Source organism: Thalassophryne amazonica, chromosome 3 (genome assembly GCF_902500255.1).
Source record: "Thalassophryne amazonica chromosome 3, fThaAma1.1, whole genome shotgun sequence".
NCBI classification, from domain to species: domain Eukaryota; kingdom Metazoa; phylum Chordata; class Actinopteri; order Batrachoidiformes; family Batrachoididae; genus Thalassophryne; species Thalassophryne amazonica.
In genome coordinates this window covers 126,057,544-126,084,920 of record NC_047105.1, presented here as the reverse complement: position 1 = coordinate 126,084,920, position 27,377 = coordinate 126,057,544, and the positions used below count along the sequence as shown (strand labels likewise).

General features: G+C 39.1%; 1 protein-coding gene across 1 annotated transcript in view; it reads left to right on the top strand.

The window, feature by feature from the left end:
* plekha6 (pleckstrin homology domain containing, family A member 6) overlaps nt 1-27,377 on the top strand; it is a 229,762-nt gene that overhangs the window by 140,754 nt on the left and 61,631 nt on the right. Inside the window, exons 7-9 of the mRNA XM_034167419.1 lie at nt 15,717-15,892; nt 15,970-16,563; nt 18,885-19,383. Of these exons, the coding sequence (XP_034023310.1) occupies nt 15,717-15,892; nt 15,970-16,563; nt 18,885-19,383 (1,269 nt within the window). The remainder of the gene's footprint in view (nt 1-15,716; nt 15,893-15,969; nt 16,564-18,884; nt 19,384-27,377) is intronic.

Genomic DNA, 27,377 nt, shown 5'->3' with positions numbered 1-27,377 from the left:
TTGATAGAGGGGCTTTGTTGATCATCTACAAATTGTATGTAAGACAACAGGATCATACAACCCCAATTCCATTGAAGTTGGGACGTTGTGTAAAATGTAAAAAAAAAAACAGAATACAATGATTTGCAAATCCTCTTTAACCTATATTCAATTGAATACACCACAAAGATGAGATATTTAATGTTCAAACTGATAAACTTTATTATTTTGTGCAAATATTTGCTCATTTTGAAATGGATGCCTGCAACATGTTTCAAAAAAGCTGGGACAGTGGTATGTTTACCACTGTGTTACATCACCTTTCCTTCTAACAACACTCAATAAGCGTTTGGGAACTGAGGACACTAATTGTTGAAGCTTTGTAGGTAGAATTCTTTTCCATTCTTGCTTGATGTACGACTTCAGTTGTTCAACAGTCTGGGGCTGTCATATTTTGCGCTTCATAACGTGCCACACATTTTCAATGGGCGACAGGTCTGGACTGCAGGCAGGCCAGTCTAGTAGCCACGCTGTTGTAACACGTACAGAATGTGGCTTGGCATTGTCTTGGTGAAATAAGCAGGGACGTCCCTGAAATAACATTGCTTGGATGGCAGCATGTGTTGCTCCAAAACCTGGATGTACCTTTCAGCACTGATGGTGCCCTCACAGATGTGTAAGTTACCCATGCCATGGACACTAACACACCCCCATACCATCACAGAAGCTGACTTTTGAACTTTGCGCTGGTAACAATCTGGATGGTTGTTTTCCTCTTTTGTCCAGAGGACATAACGTCCATGATTTACACAAACAATTTGAAATGTGGACTCATCAGACTGCAGCACACTTTTCCACTTTGCGTGTGTCCATTTCAAATGAGCTCGGGCACAAAGAAGGCGGCGGTGTTTCTGGATTTGTTGATGTATGGCTTTGCTTTGCATGGTAAAACTTGCACTTGTACATGTAGCGACAAACTGTGTTAACTGACAATTGTTTTCTGAAGTGTTTCTGAGCCCATGATCCTTTACACGATGATGTGTTTTTAATGCAGTGCTGCCTGAGGGATTGAAGGTCACGGGCATTCAGTGTTGGTTTTTGGCCTTGCCACTTACATGTAGAAACTTCTCCAGATTCTCTAAATGTTCTGATTATGGACTGTAGATGATGGAATCCCTAAATTCCTTGCAATTGAACATTGAGAAACATTGTTCTTAAACTGTTTCACTATTTTTTTCATGCAGTTGTTCACAAAGTGGTGATCCTCGCCCAATCTTTGCTTGTGAACACCTGAGCCTTTTGGGGATGCTCCTTTTATACCCAATCATGACACTCACCTGTTTCCACTTAACCTGTTCACCTGTGGAATGTTCCAAACAGGTGTTCTTTGAGCATTCATCAACTTTCCCAGTCTTTTGTTGCCCTGTCCCAGCTTTTTTGAAATGTGTTGCAGGCATCCATTTCAAAATGAGCAAATATTTGCACAAAAACAAAAAAAAGTCTATCAGTTTGAACATTAAATATCTTTGTGAATATAGGTTGGAGAGGATTTGTAAATCATTGTATTCTGTTTTTAATTTTCATTTCACACAACATCCCAACTTCATTGGAATTAAGGTTGTAATCTTATTTTCTTTTAAAATTTTTCTAACCCCCCCTGAAGCCTAAATGACATGGTGAGATGCTGAAGAGCTTCGCCCGTCATGTCCGCGAGATATAATATTAATTCTTGTCCTCATTGTTTCCTGTCCTCCATTATGTGATCAACACTGCTCCACCTTCCCTTCTCTCCTTCCTCACACCCTGTTTTTCTTTTGTTCCAATAATAAGTGGAAGAAGCGTTTTTAACTGAGATTAATTGCTGTAATTTTCTCCTCCATCTCTACATCAACCTGAATGAATGAATGAATGAACAGTGGAAGGACGAAGCTGCACGTAGCACAGCCTTCACATAACTCTGCCTCTGTTGCTAGGTTACTGTCGCCACTTACCACACACCTGTCAGCCAATTACGGCACCACACTGTCACTGCTGGAGGCGGAGCCTCACTGTGCTCCACCGTGGAAGGAAGTGACTCCAATCTGTCTGTGACATCATTTCCTGTGGTGGTGCCCCCCCCCCCCACCACACACACACATTACGAAGCTTTAATCATGAGCCACAGTCGAAGCTGAAGCCAAACACAGTGACCTCAGTCATCATCAGAGACAGTCAGTGTTTGTTTGTTTAGAACAGTGGTAATTTTTTTGCAGCCGCCTCCCAAAGAAACAAAAAACAAAAACTGTGTCATTGTCCAAATACTTATGGTCCAGGCTGTTGCCGTATCTGAAGGCAGACTGTGTGGTTGCTGTTGCTGACTTGGGAAAAGCAGAAACCGAAAATAAAAAGCAGCCACAACTGATTAAACGCTATTGGATTAAAAATAATGACATTTATTAAAAAGGAGTTAACTAATGATGTCACATGCTGTTAAATGTGTTCAGGGTTATTCCAGTGGAAGAGGATTTTTTTTTTTTTTTTTTTTTTTATGAAACACGTCAGCTTTGTCGCAAAGCAGAACTTGAGACATATTTGAATACTTATTTAATTAATTCAGTGTGACACATAATTCATTACAAAGCTTCTTTTCAGTATGACATTGATGTCGAGAAGCAGAACATTTCTGTTAGAAAGCAGCAGCAGATAAATGTGTTCTGGCCGCAGGGAGCAGGGCGACTGATCATAATGAAGGAAATGATGTGAAGTGATTTTTAATCTGTCACAGACTGTACTCTCCTCATGAAGCCAAACGGCTGCGGGGCCGCCGGGCTGTCAGGGGCCCGAAGGTGTCAATGTTTTTATCATCCCCAGGTGGAAATCAGCCTCCTGACTGATGTTGAGAGTAATTTCCAAATGCCTCCTGAGCAGATTGTTTATTTGTTCGTATGCCTGACTGTGAAGCACGTGTATGACTTTTTGTTTCATTCATATTAAAAAGGTGTCAGCAGGTTATTTTAGGACATAGTGAGAATCTTCCCACCACTAAGTGATGATATCTCACACGTGCACATTCCAGTTCTGTTGTAGTTTTCCATTTCTAATAACGGGAACAGGCTCTTTTTCGATATTTAACAGCTGAAACATCTGTTCTTGAATATTCGGGCAAAAAGTTTAAGATTCAGAATAATCCATCCATCCTTCCATCCATTCATTTTCTAAACCCACTTATGTACCTGAGTATGTCCTGCATAGTAACAGAATGGAGTACTTTTTAGTCCACTGTGTATTTCTGACTAGTTACTGTGCAGTATATGGTTTTATCATATACCTATAAATGATACGCCAATATGATTGGATAAAACACTAAAGAATAAATAGCAATACACCCTTTTCGCGGACAGGTAATATTTTTCATACCACCCGAGTAATCAGCCAATCCGGACAGCGGAGCGGCGCCACGACGAAGAGTCGCTGTCAGAGGAACTGTGAAATACTGGTGAGTCACTATTAATAATTTCTTACGTGTCCAACCTCGTAGGTTGATCGTTAAAATTTAATTTCTTAGTTCTAAAAGCCATCATAATTATTTATAGGAAAACGTTCTATTTTTTTTTCTACTAAGGTTTGAACTTTGAGTGTTTACACAGGAGAGAAAAGTCAGAAAATGTTAATGCCTGTTTGAGAAAAGTGTATAGTGAGGGGTTTTACAGCCTTAAAGCATCTATAATAATTGTAAAAAATAACGCTGACTACTTCGCGGATTTCGCCTATCGCGGGTTATTTTTACAACGAAACTCCCCTGATAAATGAGGGACCACTGTATAAGATAAAATCCTTATCAAGTTGTTCACCAATGAATATGGCTTTTTACACCCTTCAGAAAACCATACAACATTTATCATTTATAGGTGTATAGGTGTATTTATATTTAGGGTGTATGGCTTTCTGAAGGGTGTAAAAACCCATATTCATTGGTAAAACAACTTGATAACTGATATTATTCAAACTACACAACAGATATTGCTTGTTGCACAAATGAATGGAGTCTCTCTCAGGGCAGGATCCAGAGAGAAAATCTGACAGATGCATTTTTGCCCAATGATAAAATAAAAATCGTACGCGTCTTATTATTCAATAATCTTCATTCTTTTATTTGTGTGCAACATACACTGTCACACTTCTTTTAATATATTTATTATACTTCATGGACCATAGTGAACACTTCTTATTTGTATAAATATGATGTCCTAAAAAAACAACACTATAACAAAAATTGACTGTAAACAGGATCAAATTTATTGCCAAAATCTTTCAATTATACCTGAATCTATATATGATTTTTTTTCAATTGATAAAATCAATAAAAATATGACTGCATATATTCTTAATAATAATATATTGAGATACAGACAGTTCCATTGATACCAATCAAAATTAGAAACAGTCCAGCAGGTAACAATATTCATCATGTCCATGACTAAATATACTAATACATAAATATACAAATACACATATCACAACTGTGGTATGTGTACAATTGTGATGTATTTGTTTTAGTAATTTAGATTTAGATTGTTGTGATTTGGCACTTTATAAGCCGATTAAATTGAAACTAAATTGAAATTGAACATTTTATTGAGTCTTAAAGTAAATACATATGAAATTGGTCACTGGATCCTTAAACTTTGGACATAATAAACTCTACATGGTGGATCCTTGATCTCTGGACATAAATAGGAATAAACAAAATCTGTAGTTTTTGTGAAAAGCATTTCCTTTCAGACATTATTGTCATAAATGTCTTTCCATATATCTGAGCTGAGCTCTTGCAGCTGCTGTGCTTCACTTCAGGATGTAATTTGTAAAGAAATACAGCACGTCTCATTTTGGGAGGAAAAAAAACGTTTTAGTCGATTGTAGTTTCTTGTCTGTATTACAACATTTGGAAAGAGGTGTCATTTTATTTACCGCTTCTGAAGAGCAGCGAATCAAAGAACCACGAGCCATTGAATCGAAGCATTGCTTCAATGGTTCACGGCTTCAAAGTGGAGTCGCGCTGCAGAAACGGTTGATTACAGACCCGCTGCAGACCAAACCCTGAATATCCGTCTTTATTTGTACGTCTGTATGACACTGAAACTCGGAAAAATCAGTATAATTTACAGCCTATAGGTTGACATGAAAACCTCCAAAAAGCTGTGTTCACCTTGGGGACACGTTCAGCACTATTCGGGATTATTCAAGAATTTTTTTTACCAATGACGAACGACGCGTAAAAAATTTGACCGATGCAAGTGCATCGGTCCAAACCGGTCTGGATCCAGGCCTGTCTCTCTCTCTCTCTCTTGTTTTATCTTCATTCACTCATCTTCAACCTCTTACTAACTACAGCACCAATCAGTGGCCAATCCTCCACCAACACTAGTTTCCAATTCCACAAATTTTTACCTTGGAGAAAATTTTCAAGCTCAAAGTCTTGTTAGAAGTGGCTTTTCATAAGCTAAAATATAAAATATCAATCAAAACGGATTTCCAAAGTTAAAATCAAATATCTGCTAAATTTGCAATATGGATCAGATGTGGATTAAACAGTCTTTTCAGTGAGAGTGCCAGTTTGCACCTCTTTGTCACAAATGAGCATAATTCAGGCACTTTTGATTGAGACGTAATGCAAAATGTACACCCTTTAAGGGTTTTTCAATATTAAATTTAAATGTCCACAAAATCTTCAATCCACATCAGATCCGGATTAAACTTTGTCAGGTGTCAGTCTGCACCTCACTTTCAAATATGAGAGTGATTGGTGCATGTTTGATTTAGATATAATATAAAATATACACTAAATGGGGTTTTCAATGTTAAATTTAAATGGCCACAAAATCTGTAATTGGATCAGATTTGGATCAAACTTTGTCAGTTGATAAAGGATACCATCTACATAACACACATATGAAAGAAATTGGATATTTTTTGACAGTTATGAGTTTTTGAAAATGTGTTCAATGTTAATAGGGATTTTCCAAGATTTTTCCTGACTTTGACATTTGATATATGACCTTGAAAATGGAATCATTTCTTGCCTATCAGGATATGAATCTTCAGTAAAAATTTCAGTCTTCCATGGCCTAATATGTATCTGTGTTGAAAATTTTGTCAAAATCTGTGCAGTAGTTTTGACGTAATCCTTCAAAGCGCATATAAAGTGAAATCTTGATCCAGAATCCAGATTCAGATCCAGATCACCTCCAAAATTTAATGGAGTCTTCTGTGACCTAATATTTTTCTGTGATGAAAATTTACTGAAGAATCGGTGAAGTAGTTTTGACGTAATCCTGCTAACAGACAGACAGACAGACAAATAAACACAGGTGATTTTATTGTGTCTTTGGCAGACATAGTAACTATTTGAAGTAACTGAATTGGGTGTTACATTATAATTAATACCACATGGCACAGCAGCAGCTACTCCTCACATTAATGCTTTCTTCCCTTTCTGGTAATTTAGTATTTGGACAGCAAAAATGTGGATAAGTGGGTGTGTGAGTTAGTCCATCCCAGCCACCTTGTGTTGACAATAACTCACAAACAGTACATGCTGTCATCTTGTAACTCACTAAATTAAATGAACATGTCATCCCACTGTATCTGGTAAAATGTGGTGCTGATCAAAAGAGCAACTTTGTTTTGTGTATGTACCATCCATCCATTTTCTATACCTGCTTATGCCCGTTAAAGGTCACGGGGGGCTATCCCAGCAGTCACAGGGGGTGGGGGGGAGCAGTACACCCTGGACAGGACGCCTTGTGTATGTACCCTCCTGGAGACCTAAAGCCACGTGCTACATGGTTGGCTGATGTTGGATAAATTCTTGATGTCTTGCTGCCAGCTGTGTTTAAAGTTACATGTGGTTTGTCTGCCTCCTGGCCACTGTGCATGTAGTGTGCTCGCCGCTGTGCTGAAATATGAAGAATTGCACAGACAAATACAGGTGGAAATATCCAGCAGAACAGGAAACACCTTTTGATATGTTAGTTTAAATGAGTCAACACCCCCGAGTCACACTAACTGTCAGAATGCTCGTAGCATGGGCCGGGGCGGAGGATTAGCAGCAATCTTCCATTCCAGCTTATTAATTAATCAAAAACCCAGACAGAGCTTTAATTCATTTGAAAGCTTGTCTCTTAGTCTTGTCCATCCAAATTGGAAGTCCCAAAAACCAGTTTATTTGTTATTATCTATCGTCCACCTGGTCGTTACTGTGAGTTTCTCTGTGAATTTTCAGACCTTTTGTCTGACTTAGTGATTAGCTCAGATAAGATAATTATAGTGGGCGATTTTAACATCCACACAGATGCTGAGAATGACAGCCTCAACACTGCATTTAATCTATTATTAGACTCTATTGGCTTTGCTCAAAAAGTAAATGAGTCCACCCACCACTTTAATCATATCTTAGATCTTGTTCTGACTTATGCTATGGAAATAGAAGACTTAACAGTATTCCCTGAAAACTCCCTTCTGTCTGATCATTTCTTAATAACATTTACATTTACTCTGATGGACTACCCAGCAGTGGGGAATAAGCGCTGTAACTAGGTTTAAGGATATGATTCCTTCTTTATGTTCTCTAATGCCATATACCAACACAGTGCAGAGTAGCTACCTAAACTCTGTAAGGGAGATAGAGTATCTCGTCAATAGTTTTACATCCTCATTGAAGACAACTTTGGATGCTGTAGCTCCTCTGAAAAAGAGAGCTTTAAATCAGAAGTGTCTGACTCCATGGTATAACTCACTAACTCGTAGCTTAAAGCAGATAACCCGTAAGTTGGAGAGGAAATGGCGTCTCACTAATTTAGAAGATCTTCACTTAGCCTGGAAAAAGAGTCTGTTGCTCTATAAAAAAAAGCCCTCCGTAAAGCTAGGACATCTTTTTACTCATCACTAATTGAAGAAAATAAGAACAACCCTAGGTTTCTTTTCAGCACTGTAGCCAGGCTGACAAAGAGTCAGAGCTCTATTGAGCTGAGTATTCCATTAACTTTAACTAGTAATGACTTCATGACTTTCTTTGCTAACAAAATTTTAACTATTAGAGAAAAAATTACTCATAACCATCCCAAAGACGTCTCGTTATCTTTGGCTGCTTTCAGTGATGCCGGTATTTGGTTAGACTCTTTCTCTCAGATTGTTCTGTCTGAGTTATTTTCATTAGTTACTTCATCCAAACCATCAACATGTTTATTAGACCCCATTCATACCAGGCTGCTCAAGGAAGCCCTACCATTATTTAATGCTTCGATCTTAAATATGATCAATCTATCTTTGTTAGTTGGCTATGTACCACAGGCTTTTAAGGTGGCAGTAATTAAACCATTACTTAAAAAGCCATCACTTGACCCAGCTGTCTTAGCTAATTATAGGCCAATCTCCAACCTTCCTTTTCTCTCAAAAATTCTTGAAAGGGTAGTTGTAAAACAGCTAACTGATCATCTGCAGAGGAATGGTCTATTTGAAGAGTTTCAGTCAGGTTTTAGAATTCATCATAGTACAGAAACAGCATTAGTGAAGGTTACAAATGATCTTCTTATGGCCTCGGACAGTGGACTCATCTCTGTGCTTGTTCTGTTAGACCTCAGTGTTGCTTTTGATACTGTTGACCATAAAATTTTATTACAGAGATTAGAGCATGCCATAGGTATTAAAGGCACTGCGCTGCGGTGGTTTGAATCATATTTGTCTAATAGATTACAATTTGTTCATGTAAATGGGGAATCTTCTTCACAGACTAAAGTTAATTATGGAGTTCCACAAGGTTCTGTGCTAGGACCAATTTTATTCACTTTATACATGCTTCCCTTAGGCAGTATTATTAGACGGTATTGCTTAAATTTTCATTGTTACGCAGATGATACCCAGCTTTATCTATCCATGAAGCCAGAGGACACACACCAATTAGCTAAACTGCAGGATTGTCTTACAGACATAAAGACATGGATGACCTCTAATTTCCTGCTTTTAAACTCAGATAAAACTGAAGTTATTGTACTTGGCCCCACAAATCTTAGAAACATGGTGTCTAACCAGATCCTTACTCTGGATGGCATTACCCTGACCTCTAGTAATACTGTGAGAAATCTTGGAGTCATTTTTGATCAGGATATGTAATTCAAAGCGCATATTAAACAAATATGTAGGACTGCTTTTTTGCATTTACGCAATATCTCTAAAATCAGAAAGGTCTTGTCTCAGAGTGATGCTGAAAAACTAATTCATGCATTTATTTCCTCTAGGCTGGACTATTGTAATTCATTATTATCAGGTTGTCCTAAAAGTTCCCTAAAAGCCTTCAGTTAATTCAAAATGCTGCAGCTAGAGTACTGACGGGGACTAGAAGGAGAGAGCATATCTCACCCATATTGGCCTCTCTTCATTGGCTTCCTGTTAATTCTAGAATAGAATTTAAAATTCTTCTTCTTACTTATAAGGTTTTGAATAATCAGGTCCCATCTTATCTTAGGGACCTCGTAGTACCATATCACCCCATTAGAGCGCTTCGCTCTCAGGACTGCAGGCTTACTTGTAGTTCCTAGGGTTTGTAAGAGTAGAATGGGAGGCAGAGCCTTCAGCTTTCAGGCTCCTCTCCTGTGGAACCAGCTCCCAATTCAGATCAGGGAGACAGACACCCTCTCTACTTTTAAGATTAGGCTTAAAACTTTCCTTTTTGCTAAAGCTTATAGTTAGGGCTGGATCAGGTGACCCTGAATCATCCCTTAGTTATGCTGCTATAGACGTAGACTGCTGGGGGTTTCCCATGATGCACTGTTTCTTTCTCTTTTTGCTCTGTATGCACCACTCTGCATTTAATCATTAGTGATCGACCTCTGCTCCCCTCCACAGCATGTCTTTTTCCTGGTTCTCTCCCTCAGCCCCAACCAGTCCCAGCAGAAGACTGCCCCTCCCTGAGCCTGGTTCTGCTGGAGGTTTCTTCCTGTTAAAAGGGAGTTTTTCCTTCCCACTGTAGCCAAGTGCTTGCTCACAGGGGGTCGTTTTGACCGTTGGGGTTTTACATAATTATTGTATGGCCTTGCCTTACAATATAAAGCGCCTTGGGGCAACTGTTTGTTGTGATTTGGCGCTATATAAAAAAATTGATTGATTGATTGATTGATTGATTGATGGTACTGCAAATTACACCTTTGTAAAATGCATGTTTTGAAGCATTGTTCTTCTAAAGGAAGACGTCACCGTTTTTCTATTTCATATTTATAGTCTACCTCAGGTCTGTATGTTTATTGTCATTAAAGTGTCTTTGATAACACTATGTAACACAATTTCTGTTCCTGGCTTCTAAGTCTTATATTTCAACTGCTTATGTCAAACGTCTATGGAAAAATGACTACATTCAGCACAAACTTTGATTTTATTTTTTTTTTATGATCTAGAAAGTTCTAAAAGTTTCTTGAAATTTGTAGATAATTCTGGAAACTTCTAGAAAATTCTGGACAGTTCTAGCAGTTCAAGAATATTCTAGAAGACTACTCAGTAGTAGTGAAGGCGAATCAAGAATATTCTTGAAAACAGACACATTTCAAAATATCATTGTCCTGATCATAGAAGCAAAGTTTCTGTGGAATAACAGCTATTTTCTATTTATTTAAGGCATAACAGGTTAGGAAAACACACTGTGTACCCAGGAACAAAACAAAAATAAAAATAAAAATTTGTTACATAGTGTTATTAATAAAATATCAGCGTGAAGACTTAAAAATCTTGTAGACAGTTGATTTAATGTTGGGGTTTTGGTTTTGGCCCATTTTTCAGTGTCAAATGTAAGCAAGCCAGCAGTTTGTACTTCATTACAAAGGCATATATTATTAGTTTTATCATGTAAGAAATAAATAATATGAAGGAACTGAAGACTGAATGCTGAATTTATTACTGATTTAACTGATTAATTTTAATAAAGTGAATCACTGTATTGACATTGTCAGTCTGAGACCAAAGATGCCTAGAAGTTGGTCACATCAACTTGTTTGGAAGTGCTGCCCTCTGGTGGTAGGGATCTGTAATTGGTTTGAGTTCAGTTGCATTTGTTCTGCGATTATACTTTATTTTTGAGTTATAATATTAGAATTTAAGAGTATATTTTATTTTTTTAATAAAATGTATTCACATGCTTGGTCCCATAGTCCACGTCTTCAAAACTCTTCTTACTGGTGACACAACAGTCACATTTGTGAGCTAAAATCTGATGCATTTGTGTGGTTTGATTTCAAATTAAATAAATTCAGTGACAACAGTTTTAAATACTGAATATTCCTCTTCCTTAACAAACAAAAACTTTCCATACACTGTGAAAGAAAGAATTTGTTGTCAAACTTTGGACACTCCCATCAGTCCACATTTTCACCTGGTGTATCCAGATTTTTGACCAGTGTTGTGCAGATGATCAACATCTTCTTTATGCATATTTTATTAATTTTCTTCAGCAACTTTGGATTTATTTATTTACTTATTTTGCTTCAGTGTGACATTATTTTAAATGGATCCATGTTTATGTTTTCACACAATCCAGATAGACTCAAAGATTTTAGGTTATATTGTATATACACTCAGCAAAAACTCCAGCACACCACTTTGATCTTCATTTTTGTAGAGTGGAACATTTTACATATTTTATGTAACTTGGTGTTGTTCCATACAAACCAAAATCTACCAGCTGCCTGCTGATATTAGATGCTATTAAATTTAAATTTAAAGTGGCCGATTTAGTCACTATATTTAGCAATCATTGATTGAATTTCATTTCATTTTTAATGTTATGCACACGCTGATACTCTTATTGATGTGAAAGTTTTAATTTGTTCTTTATGTATGTTGATTGAACTGTAATTCCAAAGTTGTTCAGCCCTTTGTTTTCTAAAACACTATTAAATAAATGTATTCTTCTTCTTCTTATTATTATTATTATAAATATTTTGAAAAAATACAGTTGTTCCACAGTCAGATTTGCATGAACAAATTTCACAGGTCTATGATCTTTATCACCTCTTTGACGACGGATCAGTAGACTTTATATGCTTTGTTGTATTATACTTGGCTTTGCATGTTTGACCATTCTTTTTTGTGCTTTGTTTATTTGATTCTTTGTTATTGCCAATATGGCAAACGCAGATGCCCCCCCCCCCCCCAGTCTGGTCTGCTTGAGGTTTTTTCCTACAAAAAAAAAAGAACAAAGAACAGGTAGTTTTTCTTTCCCACTGTTGCCAGTGTCCTTGCTCTGGGGGGGGGGAGACCTTCCCTTTGTGAAGCGTATTGGGGCAACTGATGTGATGAATTGGCACTATATCATTAAGTTGAATTGAATTCAATCATTGTTGTGGATCAGAACCATCAATGAGTTCCTCAGACCTGCTGCCTGCATTCTGATTCATTGTGGTCAGATTTACTCTGATTTGTGCAGTGCTCACAGTCACAGTCACAGGAAGTGATGTAGGTGCCGGAGGTGGATGATATTGTTGAGGTATAGTTGGACATTGTCAGTTATTTGTGCTGTCTGTCTCTTTGTATTGTCTCTGTAACCTTGGTTGCACTGACACTGTGTGAGTGCGACCTGCTGTTCTCACCTTCCAGTAATGAACATGAAAAGTGACGTTTCGAGTTGATTTAGATGTTACTGTACATTTGCTTAAAAAAGGTCAAAACAAAGAAAAATGTTATCTAATGTGGACTCCACTTGGCTCATTTGTTCAACAAACTTTAAAATGACTGGCCAGTCAATGTATTCATTCAAGTGAAGCATTAACTTGTACATGGTGAAAAATCTCTGTGAAGACGCACAAAAATAAATCACATTGTTTAAGAATTCTCAGTACATGAAGGACTCAGGATCTAAAATCAATATTTGAAGTGTTTTACCCAGTACTCTGTTGGTACACTGCAACTTTTGCTCAGTTTATTTTAAGGCACTGAAGTCACATAACCAGTGACCTTTGAGAGCTTGACCTTTGACCTTTCACCTCACTGTCTCCTCTCCCTCCACCTGTGAGATCTCCTGACTCCAGCGGCTCCCACGTTGTGGAAAAGTAAAGTAGGTACGATGTTATGGTTCCATTCTTTGCTGCATGGTGGTGTGATGCTGCATGTGTGGAGGAAGTGACACTTTGAACGCAAGCATGAAAAACACACACACACACACACACACACACACACAAACCCGGGGTGTCATCCTCTTCTGATCAGTACTGGCTGCATGCAGATTGTTGGCTCTGAACATGTGGTCTGAAACGTTTGTTGTAGCGCCGAACAGCTTCTTGTCTAAGAGCGATAATTTCACCTCTTGTTCTGAATGTCCTCTAAGGAACTGCACAGTCTCAGACGTGCTGTTGGGCTGAGCAGCAACAAACGGAGCCTTTTAACATAACACATTTGAGCTGTGGTGATTTTGGTCACATTATTTTGAGATTATTTAGTTAATTATCTTTAAAGTATTCTGTTAAGGCAGACAGGGATGCTGGAGCATGTCCCAGCATATCTCATCATCTGTCATGGACAGGGACACCAGGTCATGATGTACAGAACTAATACACAACATTCACACAATCAGGAATATTGTACAAACACTAAAAGCATTAACAACCACAGCTTTTGTCCAGTGACAGCCAAACAAGGCCTCATGAAACATTTGTGTTTTTTTTTTTTCTGAGCCCAATAAATGTCAGTATCTATCTGAAAACAACAACAACAAAAAAAGAGTTCAAAGGATGCTGCACGATAGTTTTCTTCATACCCTTTTGTAATTAGACCTTGGCTGGGTTTCCATTACAGATTTGTCCACAAGTTTAGCGATATTTTCAAAATGTCAATTAAATATACAGTGATGTGAAAAAGTGTTTGCCCTCTTGAGCTTTTACATATTAGAACATTTTTTAGGACATCAAAAAACAAAACATATATTTAAATTTCTAATATTATGGCCTTTAAATTCACAGTGGAAAGTAATCTCTGCATCATGAATTAAACAAAATAAAAATCTAAAACTAAAAAAAAAAACATCACTTTTACATCCAGTTTTCTTTGGACAAGTCAGAGGATGGATACTTGAACATTCTCAAGACACTGATAATGTTTTGGACTTTATTTACATGAATTATGAAGAAACATAAATAGTATAGCACTTTATGATTAATCTGTGTGGAGGCAACAGTTCTCAAAAACTGAGTGACTGTGCAAGAAAGAGATTGGAGAGGAACGACACCAAGACACCCGGACAACTCTGAACAAATTATAGACTTCTGTGGTTGTGATTGAAGAAATTGTGCATTTTGTGGAGCTAATTTCTCCAAAAATATTAGTTGTATTAACTTTCTGTTTTGGTGCCGTTCATCCTTCATCCGAAGGGAAAATGTCAGTTCCATGCATGCATGCACACAAGCACGCATGCATGTATGCACACAGAGGCCACTTGGCTATTTTAATTTAATACATTACATTAAGATACATAAATACATTAAGACAGTAAATTAACATTAAAAAAATTATGTAATTAACAGGAAATAAAAGGGTTGAGTTCTTCCTCTAAAAACTGTTGAGGTCTAAGGTTCTAAAAACATTCTGGACTCACACGCCATTCCAACTCATTACCTAATTTATTACCACCCTTAAAAAAAAATGTCAGTTACTTATTTTATAAACACATGTGATGCTTTCTGTATGTCATGTGACCTGTAATTCCAGAAAAAAACTTTCTATTGCAGTTTTTAAAAATAAGGCTTTTTAAATTTACCTTAAAAAAACACCTCACGCAAGATATAAAATAATTTTTGCAGTACAGTGGTCCCTTGTTTATCGTGGGAGTTATGTTCTAAAAATAACCCGCGATAAGCGAAATCCGCGAAATAGTCAGCGCTATTTTTTGCAATTATTATAGATGTTTTAAGGCTGTAAAACCCCTCACTACACACTTTATACACTTTTCTCAAACAGGCATTAACATTTTCTCACTTTTCTCTCTTGTGTAAACACTCTCTTTTTTCTTCTGTGCGAGATTATAAACAGACACACACAGAACACAATGCGCGTACTCTCGCTTCGCTCACTGCCTCCGGGGGTACGGATGCGGGACCGCAAAGAATCCAAGTCCTCTCTCGGTGGCCACGGAGCTCTGCGGCTGCGGTCAACATCCGGATCAAAACAGTGAGCGTAGTCTCTGGACCTGTTGCCAGATTTGGCGCAGCTCCGCACAGCAGACAGGAGGGCGGTGTGAGTGGCCCGCTGCTGCGTTTACTGAACCCGCAGAAAGTGCATCGGAGGCAGTGAGAGCAATCGCGGTGATGCCAACCGGTGTCACGACCGGCCCGCCTGATAAGGACGCAGAACACAATGCGCTGTTAAAAAAAAAAAAGCATGCAAAATTGCACTAAAAAAAATCTGCGAAACTGCGAGGCCGCGAAAGGTGAACCACGTTATAGCGAGGGACCACTGTATTTGAATTTTTTCAAAATCATTAAGTGTATTTTCAATTCACTACTTCAATTTGTGCAACTTGGAGGTTTATGGAATTCCATCTACTGATATCACATGGGCTCAGAAAAAAACACAAATGTTTGATGAGGCCTCATTTTGCCATCACTACTGTTTGCCTCCTGTAACATTCTACTCCTCCTCACTGCATGCGGTGAAGCAGGTGATGATAAAGATGATGATAATTCTGCTCTCTGATTGGCTCTTCCTCCCTGTGTTTCCTCTCTTTGCAGTTGTGGTTACAAGAGGAGGAGGAGGAGGGTGAGGAAGGGGAGTTTAAGCTTCCCACTGTGTTCTGCATGCAGGCTGAGCACGCTGGCACCAGAACGTATTACTTCAGCTCAGACAGCCATGAGGAGCAGGAGGAGTGGATCCGAGCAATGAGCGAGGCAGCTCAGTTCAACGAGAGGTGCAAACTGCACACCTATGACACTACATCTCCTTATTGCAGGCTGTTTATCTTTGTTTTGTGTTCATGTTTCACAGAACAACCAGCAGTACCAATACATATCAACTCAGCCACAATATGGTGACCAAGGCACCTGACCCACAAACACCACAACACCCACGGACCATCACCGAAACTGACAGTGATCCACCTCCACACCCCAAGATCAACGGGGCTGACACGCTGGAAACACCTCCGTCCTCCACCACTCAGTCTGCGCAGGAGGGAAAGAAGAGTGACCAGACACCAGAAGGAGGTGGAGGTGGAGAAAATGGTGAAGGTGAAGGTGAAGATGAGGGTGGAGGGGGTGGTACCAGCCACACTCTTCACTCAAACCACCACCCAAATGGCTGGACCAACTCTGGTCCTACTAACAACCTGTCCCACAACAACAATGGCAACCCTGCACTGGCAAGATTTCACAGTGGAACTCATGCACCTCATGCGCACACAGTTGGAGGTGTTGGAGTGGCCCAAAAGTCCAGGGAGCAGCAAGAGAATGTGGTGCTGAGGAGGGGCTTTGTGCCCAGGACGGTCCCTGAGAGGGTGGCTCAAAGGAAGAGCTCCATGGCTCATCTCCAGCAGTGGGTCAACCAACGGCGGAGCATGAACTCCCAAGAAGACATTGACAGGTACATTAGCAAAGAATATTATTTTACCAGATTTTACAAGCGTAAGGCCCCATTTAATTGTAGCCATGATCCAGAAGGTTATCCAGAAGATAAACATTGTGTGAGATTTGGGTTTTATCCTCAGCTTTTTGTGATCATAAAACAATGGAATTGCAAACAATAATAAAATGACATAATACAAAAAATAAATAACTTTATATTCCATGTTGATCTTTGAGGAGATGCCTGGATACAGAGCTGGTGAACTGGAAAATGGTTTCAGACTGGAGCCAAATTCTCTTCATAATACGTTCAACAGTCTTAGTTTTTTGTACCCATCATTTTGAGGGGTGCTGTCATGCTCTGAAGCCCTGAAGAACTTGGTCAGAATTACTGTCACCCCTTCATTTAAGTACATATTAAAAAAAAAAAAATGTTCCAAAATGAATGCAAACAAACCAATTATGTATAATGATTTTTTTAAAAGAAAAATTCAAGGTTAATGAGCAGAAACAAGGTATTCTTAATGTTACAGGGCCAAGGAATTTTGTTAACCTTACTGAGACCACAAAAAAAAAAAAAAGATTTTTATGTGAGAAAACTTAGCAAATCTAGGCTTCAGTCTCCATGTGAGTTCTGGCAAAATGTAGCTAAAATTTCATTTTTCTTTTTCAAAAAGTCCTTCTATTTGCTACTCCACCATAAAACCTTGGTGATTTAACAGTCAAAAGTTGCACTATAGCTTCTCCAATCAGTACTTATTTCACTTTGTAAAACCAATTTGTTTTGCTGTTCGGTAACTTTGGAATTTTTGTTCAATATTTTCAAAAAAATATCCCATTCATTTCTGAACATATTTTAAAATATGCAGTTAAAATATAGGGGTGCTGGTAATTCTGATGGCATCCGTATGAGTCCTAACACTTCAACATGTAAAACAATAATAACAAAAAATAAACAAACAGAGGGTTGGTGTCCAAGTGGTAACTGCGCTTGGTTTCAGTGCACAACGTTCCCAGTTCAAACCCCACCCCTGTCACATTTATCCATGCAATGTGGAGTTGTCAGGAAGGGCATTCGGTGTGAAACTTGTGCCAAATCAACATGCAGGTCCACCTTGGATCTGCTGTGGTGACTCAGACTGAAAACAAGGGAGCAGCAGAAGGGACTTACTTAAGTTAATAACAATGAAGCTGTACTTTTCAAACTGCCCCTGTTTCAGCAGCTTTTGAAGGTCACGGGCATACAATGTTGGTTTTCAGTCTTGCCGCTTACGTGTTGAAAGTTCTCCAGATTCTCTGAATCTATATTAGATTCAGAGATTCTATCATTATAGTATGGACTGTAGATGATGGAATCCTAAAATTCCTTGCAATTGAACGTTGAGAAACATTGTTCTTAAACTGTTGGACTATTTTTCAAGCAGTTGATCCCATCTTTGCTTGTGAACGGCTGAGCCTTTTGGGGATGCTCCGTTTATACCCAATCAAGCCCAGTCTCACTTTTTTTTTCGTGCTCCCATGATGAAATGAGTCAAATTTTTGTGATGGGTTTTTTTTAACTCACTATTCCTAACCCTACTCCTACCCCTGACCCTAAATTTAACCTTAATCTAGTCTTACTCTTTCCCCCCACCCTAACCATAACCACCCCCGAACCCCCACTTCACTTTTAATTTTGTGCAGCCATCACGGAGTGAATTAGAATGAATTTGTGTTGCCGTGACGAACATGAGGCGCTTTTCGTCACAATATCATGAACCAATAAATTAATGTATATTTCGTGGTGCTGAATCACGACGTGCCGTGAGACCAGGTTGACCCAAACATGACACTCACCTGTTTCCAATTATGTGTTCTTTGAGAATTCATCAACTTTCCCAGTTTTTTGTTGCCCTGTCCCAACTTTTTTGAAACATGTTGCAGGCATCCATTTCAAAATGTGCAAATATTTGCACAAAAACAACAAAGTTTATCAGCTTGAACATTAAATATCTTGTCTTTGTGGTGTATTCAATGGAATATAGGTTGAAGAGGTGTTTTTATTTACATTTTACACAACATCCCAACTTCATTGGAATTGGGGTTGTATATATAACAGACATTTAGTATTTGTGTCAGTAATTTCCAAAAGGTTTAGTAAACACCTTTGCACACTATGCACACATCACTCGCATGTGTGATGATTTTGTCTTTTGGTTGATAAAATATTCAGCTCACGCCAAACCTGTGAATATGACAAAAAAAAAAAAAACCCTTGTACATGCTTAAAAAGTAAATGAACAATTAATTTTAAAAATAAAAATATTAAAGTCTAACGTCCCTTTCTTCCTGATCTTCTAGTCCAACTCGCTACTACCCAGTGAACCGAGGAGTATCCGAGTACTATGGTTACCCTGGCAGTCCCCAGTATGTAGAAGAGTATCCTCTGTACCCACCAGGAATGAGACCTGACAGCATTTGCTCTGTCTCTGCCATGGGGGGATTTGACCGCCGCTGGACTGTTGAGGACAAGCGGCGGTCATTGAGGGATGGACGCCTCCCACATTATGGACCTGCAATGCCCAGGGACCAGTGGGGGCGACAGTACTATGGCGGAAACTCCATGGACATACCCCATTCCTCCATGAGACGTCTCTCCATTCAACCGCGCTCCAGGTCTGTTCCAAGGTCACCATCCACATCATCAGGGGGGCCCTACTCTCCAGTTCCACCCAATTTTGCTTCACCAGCAAGATCGCCGTCTGCACGCTTTGACCGGTTCCCGGGGAGAATGAGAGATGACTTAATCTATGCTGATCCATCCGTCTATGCTGTGAGAAGATCCCTTAGCTCACCAAAGGTGAGAGGAACAGTGTGTGTGTGTGTGTGTGTGTGTGTGTGTGTATTAGACAGTGGGTAGAGTACATCACTGTAGCAAAATTGGTTATTGTGATGATCTCATAAGTTTTGAAATCATTAGAATCATTGATAATTCTATGTGGTGCATTGCAAAGAGCAAGTCGATGCTGGTCATCAGAAAAAAACCTGGTTGGCTTTACTAGTGGCAGGCTGTGCATTTTCCACCTCAGCCTTCAGAGCTGTCTACCCAGCATTAAACATTGTAGTATCACTGATGCAGCCTCTCAAATAGTTATTGTGTACAAGGTCTATTAGAAAAGAAACCGACCTTTTTATTTTTTTTCAAAAACTATATGGATTTGAATCACGTGCGATTACATCAGACAAGCTTGAACCCTCGTGTGCATGCGTGAGTTTTTTCATGCCTGTCGGTTGCATCATTCGCGTGTGGGCGGGCTTTGAGTGAGCACTGGTCCACCCCTCCCATCGGAATTCCTTTGTCTGAGAGCTTCCTGAGAGACTGGCGCTTTGCTTGATCAAAATTTTTTCAGAAAGTGTAAGGCACATCCAAGTTGACACCATTCGAGAAATTTCCGGTTTTCGGTGAAAATTTTAACGGCTGATGAGAGATTAAGGAGTGTTACTATCGCTTTAAGGACAGCCCACGGAGCCGGACGGCTCGCCGCGCCCCGAGCCGCAAAACACCTCCATTGGAAGTCTCACAGGACAAGTTTGAACATGCCCAGCTGTTAAACAATTTCTCGGATACTCACTCAACTGAAAGCCATTGAAAACCGCCTGAATCTTACGAATGGTTATCAACACGGAGGTGTTTTTCTGTGGCGCCGTGCCATGAGCGGCTGCGTCCCGACGCGTGAATCTGTCCGCACGTCTTTCATTACAAAATCTCCTTTAACAGTGGAATGTCCGGATAAACTGCTGATCCCGACCTCTTCTGAAACTTCTCTGCTCTCTCACGATGTCCTGGGTCAACAGAGGCTTAAATTTGGAAGTTTTCAGCTCGAAACAGGCTGACGATGGTGGCTCGGGGCGCGGTGCGCCGTCCGGTGCCGTGGGCTGTCCTTAAAGCGATAGTAACACTCCTTAATCTCTCATCAGCCGTTAAAATTTTCACCAAAAACCGTCTGAATTTCTCAAATGGTGTCCACTTGGATGTGCCTTACAGTTTCTGAAAAAATTTTGATCAAGCAAAGCGCCAGTCTCTCAGGAAGTTCTCAGACAAAGGAATTCCGACGGGAGGGGTGGACCAGTGCTCACTCAAAGCCTGCCCACAGGGGAATGACGCAACCGACAGGCATGAAAAAACTCACGCATGCGCACGAGGGTTCAAGGTTGTCTGACGCAATCACACGTGATTCAAATCCATATAGTTTTTGAAAAAAATAATAAGGTCGGATACTTTTCTAACAGACCTCGTATATCCAACATTACTGTCATTACAAACAAAAACTCACTACAACCACATTTACTCATATGACCACCAAGCAAACAAAAATGCCATTAACACAATTCTAGCCAACCCCCTGTGCACATGTAGCGCCTGCTGCATGTGCATTGCCACAAGCCCACGGATGTCATTCACGCCAGCAGTAATGATGTCAGGAAAGCAATATTCTATGTAAAGTAATTATACGTATGAAAGCTAATCATCACTTGAAGACAGAATAATAAGTGATTCAAAGGACTTGTGTGAAATACATGAAACATGAAATAAATTTTGGAAATCAGTTTTCTGTTTGATAATATCGAGGCAAGCATAGAAGGCCTTGCTTGCCCTGATGGCCCATCACTGGGCTGAACCAGTAGTAATAGTTAACATTTAAAGTTCTGTTTGTCATTGAGATTATGGTTTATCACATTTACATGTCAAACACATAATTTGAGCAACATCTGGTGCTATTCTCAACTCTGTCAATGAGTTTAGTATACAAATAAAATTTTACGTTGTCTTCCAACCAGTCAGATCATGTTACTCAACAAATTATTTAAGGCTCAAACTTTGCCCTGCCACCGAACGGGGTAACAAGGCAAGTTTCAGATTTTGCTCAGGTTTGTCTGTTTGGAGCGTTGATAAATGAATGGAACATATCTAGCGTTATTTAGGGCTTGAGGAATGGTTTTGAGATCATACTTCAACTGTTTTCTTTTCTTAAAATAATGTGTATTTTGGACAAATAAACTCTCAAAAAGTGGTCAATTAAGATTTTTATTAACAACTACAATGTTATAGAAACATAACATGAAAAACAAACAAACAAGAAGAAACAATGATGTCCATGTTGAGAGTTTGATTTCTCAGAAAGTCTTTTTATACAGTTATCTTCTAGTGGTGCTCTTAGACAACCTTTTTATAATCATCATAATAATAATTCAGTACGTGATATATGTTTTCCTTAAGAATTTTTTGTAATCAAGATTAATTTGCATGCTAAAATTTATTATCCATTCCAGATTAATTTAAGGGCATAGATATTTTCCATATTTTTTAAGATTAATGCTGCGTTTACACAGCCACAAAGTATACATTCTTGGCCGCTGATCACAAATGTGATGATTTGAGGCAGAGGCGTCAGGTGTCCTCAGGAACTGCTGCAACCTGTACCAAGCGTTACGATTAATGGCACGTGTTGCTGGAGAATTATCAGGAACCATTCTTGCGCACATCGTTATGTTCTGTCATGCTGTGAATGACATTAATTGTCTCCACACACACATACACCCATATTCATCCTACCGTCAGCTGCTGAACAATTCAGATTGCTCCAGTTTGCTCCTCAAAATCCACAGCAAAGGACTTTGTGACTGCATGCTTAGTGGGCTCTGTGCCATGGAGTGGCAAAGAGGAGAGGAGGAGACTGAGAGAGCCAGATGTGTGGCTCACGCGGCTCTTGTCTCGCTCGTTTTCCCAAACTCATCGGCACAGCAGCAGGTGGAACACCTGCAGGAGCGCGCTGAGGAGCATTGCAACAAGACTTTTCGCCAACTTGATGTCACTGTCCTTCTTCACCATACTGCAGCAAGGAAACTGAATGCAGTGCAGCAGGGTGTAATTGTTCGCATGTCAGAGAAGAATGCTGTCACACTCTATTAACGATCACCACTAATCAAGACGGATCAAAATGCTCAGTTGCGACCTCCATGACATGAGGCAAAATGAGGGTGGTGCCTGACATCCATGAAAGATTTTTGACAGCCAAAAACATGCTCCACGAAAATCATGAATATCACACACCAACACGCACTATTAAGAAACTTATTCAGATGCGTTAAGGCATGTTAAGAATGTTAGGAATGTGCCATGAATTACACAAATATGACATTCATAACGCGTCCTGCCTATGTGTAAATGCACCATAATATCATAAGATATCTCCCCCATTTCTGCATGGAGGTACCCATCTAAAAATACTAATAGCTAACTCATGAAATGTATTGTCTTTTGAATTGTTAAAGTTAAGAATCTTCTTTGAGATACAATATGACATGATACAGTATGAGACATTATGATGTGTGTAAAGTAAGTTTTATAAGAAGACAATATTAGAGATGTCCCAAAACCTTAAAACATTTCCATGTGACTCATCACTCACTACTTTTATTAAAAGCTAAACTAGCAGTCAGTGGACCCAGGACGTTGCTGTGAAAATACCTGACAAAAGCTGGTTTGTCACATGAAATCCTCACATTGAACAATATCCTGACCCAGTTCTCCAGACAGAGTGGCCCTTTCAGACATGCAGCATTTAATGGGAATTATCTGTGGCAGACACATTCTCACCCACCGAACATATTATGTTTGGTTTAGGAGAATGCTGGCCTGGATAGAGCCTGCAAGAGGACGTGAAGCAAAACATACACTGCAGGAATAGTTCTTTCTATTCCCTGAAGTTTGTGTGATGATTTCACCACTGGCCCTGTCACTTCACAATCTGGACCAGTTTATCCCAAGATAATTTCTACTCAGACATACCCTGGATGGGCTCAATGTTTTTTTTTTTCCTACATGCACTGGTGGGCACAGTTCCGATAATCCGATAACAGATAATTATCGAAGATAATGTTTTCATTATGGGATTATCTTTTTAGATAACTTTAAAAACCATTATTGGACCAATTATCTTCCGATAAATTTTTGTCCAATAACTTTTAGACCAATAAACAAAGTTGAACAGCGACAAACATTTTTCAAATTTAAAACCAGTTCAGCACCTACCTGTTAAAAAGTTTTGTAACAGATGTGTAGTTCTACCCTCTGTAAACAGAACAGAGCTGCTTTCAGGAGAAACCACTCTATCCTCTGCAGGCAAAGGAGAACTGATCACAAAACACACACACAAAAAAAAATATCACCCAAGTCATCCACAAGCATACATTTTTAACTTATGGTTCAAATTTTTAGCCAAACTCATTTTGGGACAAGTTATTTAAAATTACTGTCATGTCTGAAGCTTTATAAAGTGAAAATATGTTTTAGTTTTAAAGTAATGTGCTAATTTTTAAGGTTTTAGTGAGCACATGCTGTGTGCCCAGCAATGCATTATGGGTAGGATAGGTTAATCTCAGTACGTTCACGACAGGACAAATGCATTTCAGACACTCTGTTCAGGCTCCATAGACAACAGCATTAAACTCTAGTGCCTAACTCTCGTGAATATATTCTCTGGGTTTATAGACGTTGTTACTGTGTTTGCGTTTGTTAAATTCCACGCATTTTAAATGTAGCAGACACGGATTATCTGGAATTTTGTTTTGGCAAGTTTTCAAGGCCTCTACTGCCATCTACTGGCCAGTAGTGTTCATGGCAGTATTCACCCTAAATACTAAGCATCTGGGCACCAGTAGATGGCAGTGTTCTATTTAGTTTGACCCCGATTATATCAGATGGTTGTCAAATCAACTTTTTGGCTTTGCAAATGGCTTTTTTTTTTTCTTTTTTTTTTTTACAAATTAAGTTTAAAACAAAACAAAACAACAACAACAAAACATTACAAGACAGCTCTGTGATGTTTGCACATGCACAGTGCGAGTGGTTGGATGCTTGCAGCTCTTCTGCAGCAGGATACCCTCACGACGGCTGACCAGAATAATATCAAACAGGCTTGATTTTCATCTGACCATACGATTGGCGACCAGAGATGGTCGTGAGATGTTAAACACAGCTTGTTACTCCATGTACTCTACACGATGCAGGACGCGTGATTAACCTGAAACTCAGTCCAACAAATTCTCGAACGAATGAAAAATCATCTGAAAAAAGGGCCAAAACTCGCACAGTGTAAAGCCAGCATTTATGTGTCAAGACAATATTGAGTGCACATTTTACATCATCATCAAAAGTGTGCACGGCACTAATAAAACGAGCGCACATTCTCTCCATATACAAAACATTTTACGATGACACTTCCAGGGCTCCGTAAAAATGCCTGTTTTTACAAATAAAAAATGGAATATTTACAAAAGTACATTTATCTGTAAACACCAACAGATGTCACATTAACGTGTTGGTTTACATAATGAATGACTGAACCAATCTGTGTTTAGCAGAGGCACTTTTACCCAGAATCCTTTGCGATCTGTCTGTGTTTGTTACAAAACCTCAGAATTAGTGCATTATTCAACATTAAAAGATATATGTTATATTTTAACTTTATACAAATGACAGAATTGACATTAATGGAGTTATTCTGTCGGAATTAATGTTATTTATAAATCAAAACCATAAGTTTGCATTACTTTATTTTCCAAGACCTCCGCCTGACCGGAGTGTTGTGATTGTAGAGAGCTGGCTTTATGGCTGCACTCTGGGGGCTCCTTGTGGCCTTTGTTGTGTAGTAAACAAGAGCTTCCAACAGGGAGTAGGATGTTCAAAGACAAAAGTGTGGCCTCATTGTTTGGGTCTGTTGTTACTTTTAATACTAGTACAAGCCATTGTGGTGTTAAAACTCAAATTCAGCTTATTAGTAGTTGCAAATGTACCAGAGACAGTATTGGAATTTATCGGTTATCTGTAACTTCTGATACATTTTTGGGTGGTTTATCGTTTTATTTTATCAAAGATAACTTTTCAGTTATCTGATTATCTGTTATCGATGTTAATTTTTTGGTTATCTGTGCCCACCACTGCCTACATGTATATTCTGGATTCTAATCCAATTACATTTTTTCCGCAAATCTGATTGGTTACTCATGTGAGATTTCAAACCATAAAATATCACGTTGATGGTGGTGAAATATTAAAACCGTTTCACATTTGATGTGTTGCTCCACCCCTAACCGCGTTGCTGCACAGGTGTCACCTGAGACCGACAGAAACTAGTGCAGCTACAACAGTCCCAAAATGCGTGGATTTAACTGGACTGATTGATGGATTTACTGTGGATTTAACTCAATGCAGCTGAGGAGATGGAGAAATCTGTGGGTCTGCTCACAGAATTTCCAGTTGGGCATGATGACGCTGTTGCAGCGGTAAGCTTTGACATGCCGACCACACCCTTTCACGATTCCCCGACAGAAAAATAAACCGTGCAAATGATGGAACTGGATTAGAATGGGAATAACCTTGCTGTGTCTGATGATTTGTGGACATTCATGGTGGATTATGGTCGCAGCGACGTGTTAGTGGAGCCGGTAAAACTCCTTTTAAAAAAACTCAATTTGCTACCGTAAAATCCAGCATGAACGTCCGCAAATCATCAGACACAGCAGGGTTATTCCCTAACTATACCCCAAGGTAGTATTTGGGATTGGCAATTTCTATTTTCAAAATAAAAGTATACCCCAGGATATCAACCAGCCTGGACTATTTTAGACCCCAGGGAATGTACTGGCAGTTGCCTTGTTACACCAAAACCTGAACTGGTAAAACTTTATGAAAACCATCATGTCTTCAGTTAGATATTTTCATTTATGTCTTTGGGTATGTGGCCGTTCTTCACTCACGGTTGTTTGTTTTTTCCAGTTTTGTGGCAGTCATCAATAAACCATTTTTTCCGTTCACACTTGGGCTTAATCAAACATAACATTCTGTTTAACATCTGGTCCAAGTTGATCCAGACAACTTTAGGAGCGCATGCATAAAAGAGGGGATAGATTAGTCAGCTAACATGCTGATCAGGATTTAAGGTCACTCATAAACAATCAGGAAAAGAAATTTGAGATTTTACAGTGGGGTAAAAAAGTATTTAGTCAGTCCCTGATTGTGCAAGTTCTCCTACTTAGAAAGATGAGAGAGGTCTGTAATTTTCATCATAGATACACTTCAACTACGAGAGACAAAATGAGAAAATGAGGAAATCACATTGTAGCAATTTTAAAGAATTTATTTGTAAATTATGGTGGAAAATAAGTATTTGGTCAATAACAAAAGTTCAACTCAATACTTTGTAACATAATCTTTGTTGGCAATGACAGAGGTCAAACATTTCCTGTAAGTCCTCACCAGGTTTGCACACACTGTAGCTGGTATTTTGGCCCATTCCTCCATGCAGCTCTATCTAGAGCAGTGATGTTTTGGGGCTGTCGCTGGGAAACACAGACTTTCAACTCCCTCAACAAATTTTCTATGGGGTTGATGTCTGGAGACTGGCTAGGCCACTCCAGGACCTTGTAATGCTTTTTAAGGAGCCACTCCTTTGTTGCGTGAGCGGTGTGTTTGGGATCATTGTCATGCTAGAAGACCCAGCCACGTTGCATCTTCAATGCTCTCACTGATGGAAGAAGGCTTTGGCTTAAAATCTCATGATACATGGCCCCGTTCATTCTTCCCTTAACACAGATCAGTCGTCTTGTCCCCTTTGCAGAAAAACAACCTGAAAGCATGATGTTTCCACCCCCATGCTTCACAGTAGGTATGGTGTTCTTGGGATGCAACTCAGCATTTGTCTTCCTCCAAACATGACGAGTTGAGTTTTTACTAAAAAGTTCTATTTTGGTTTCATCTGACCACATAATATTCTCCCAATCCTCTTCTGGATC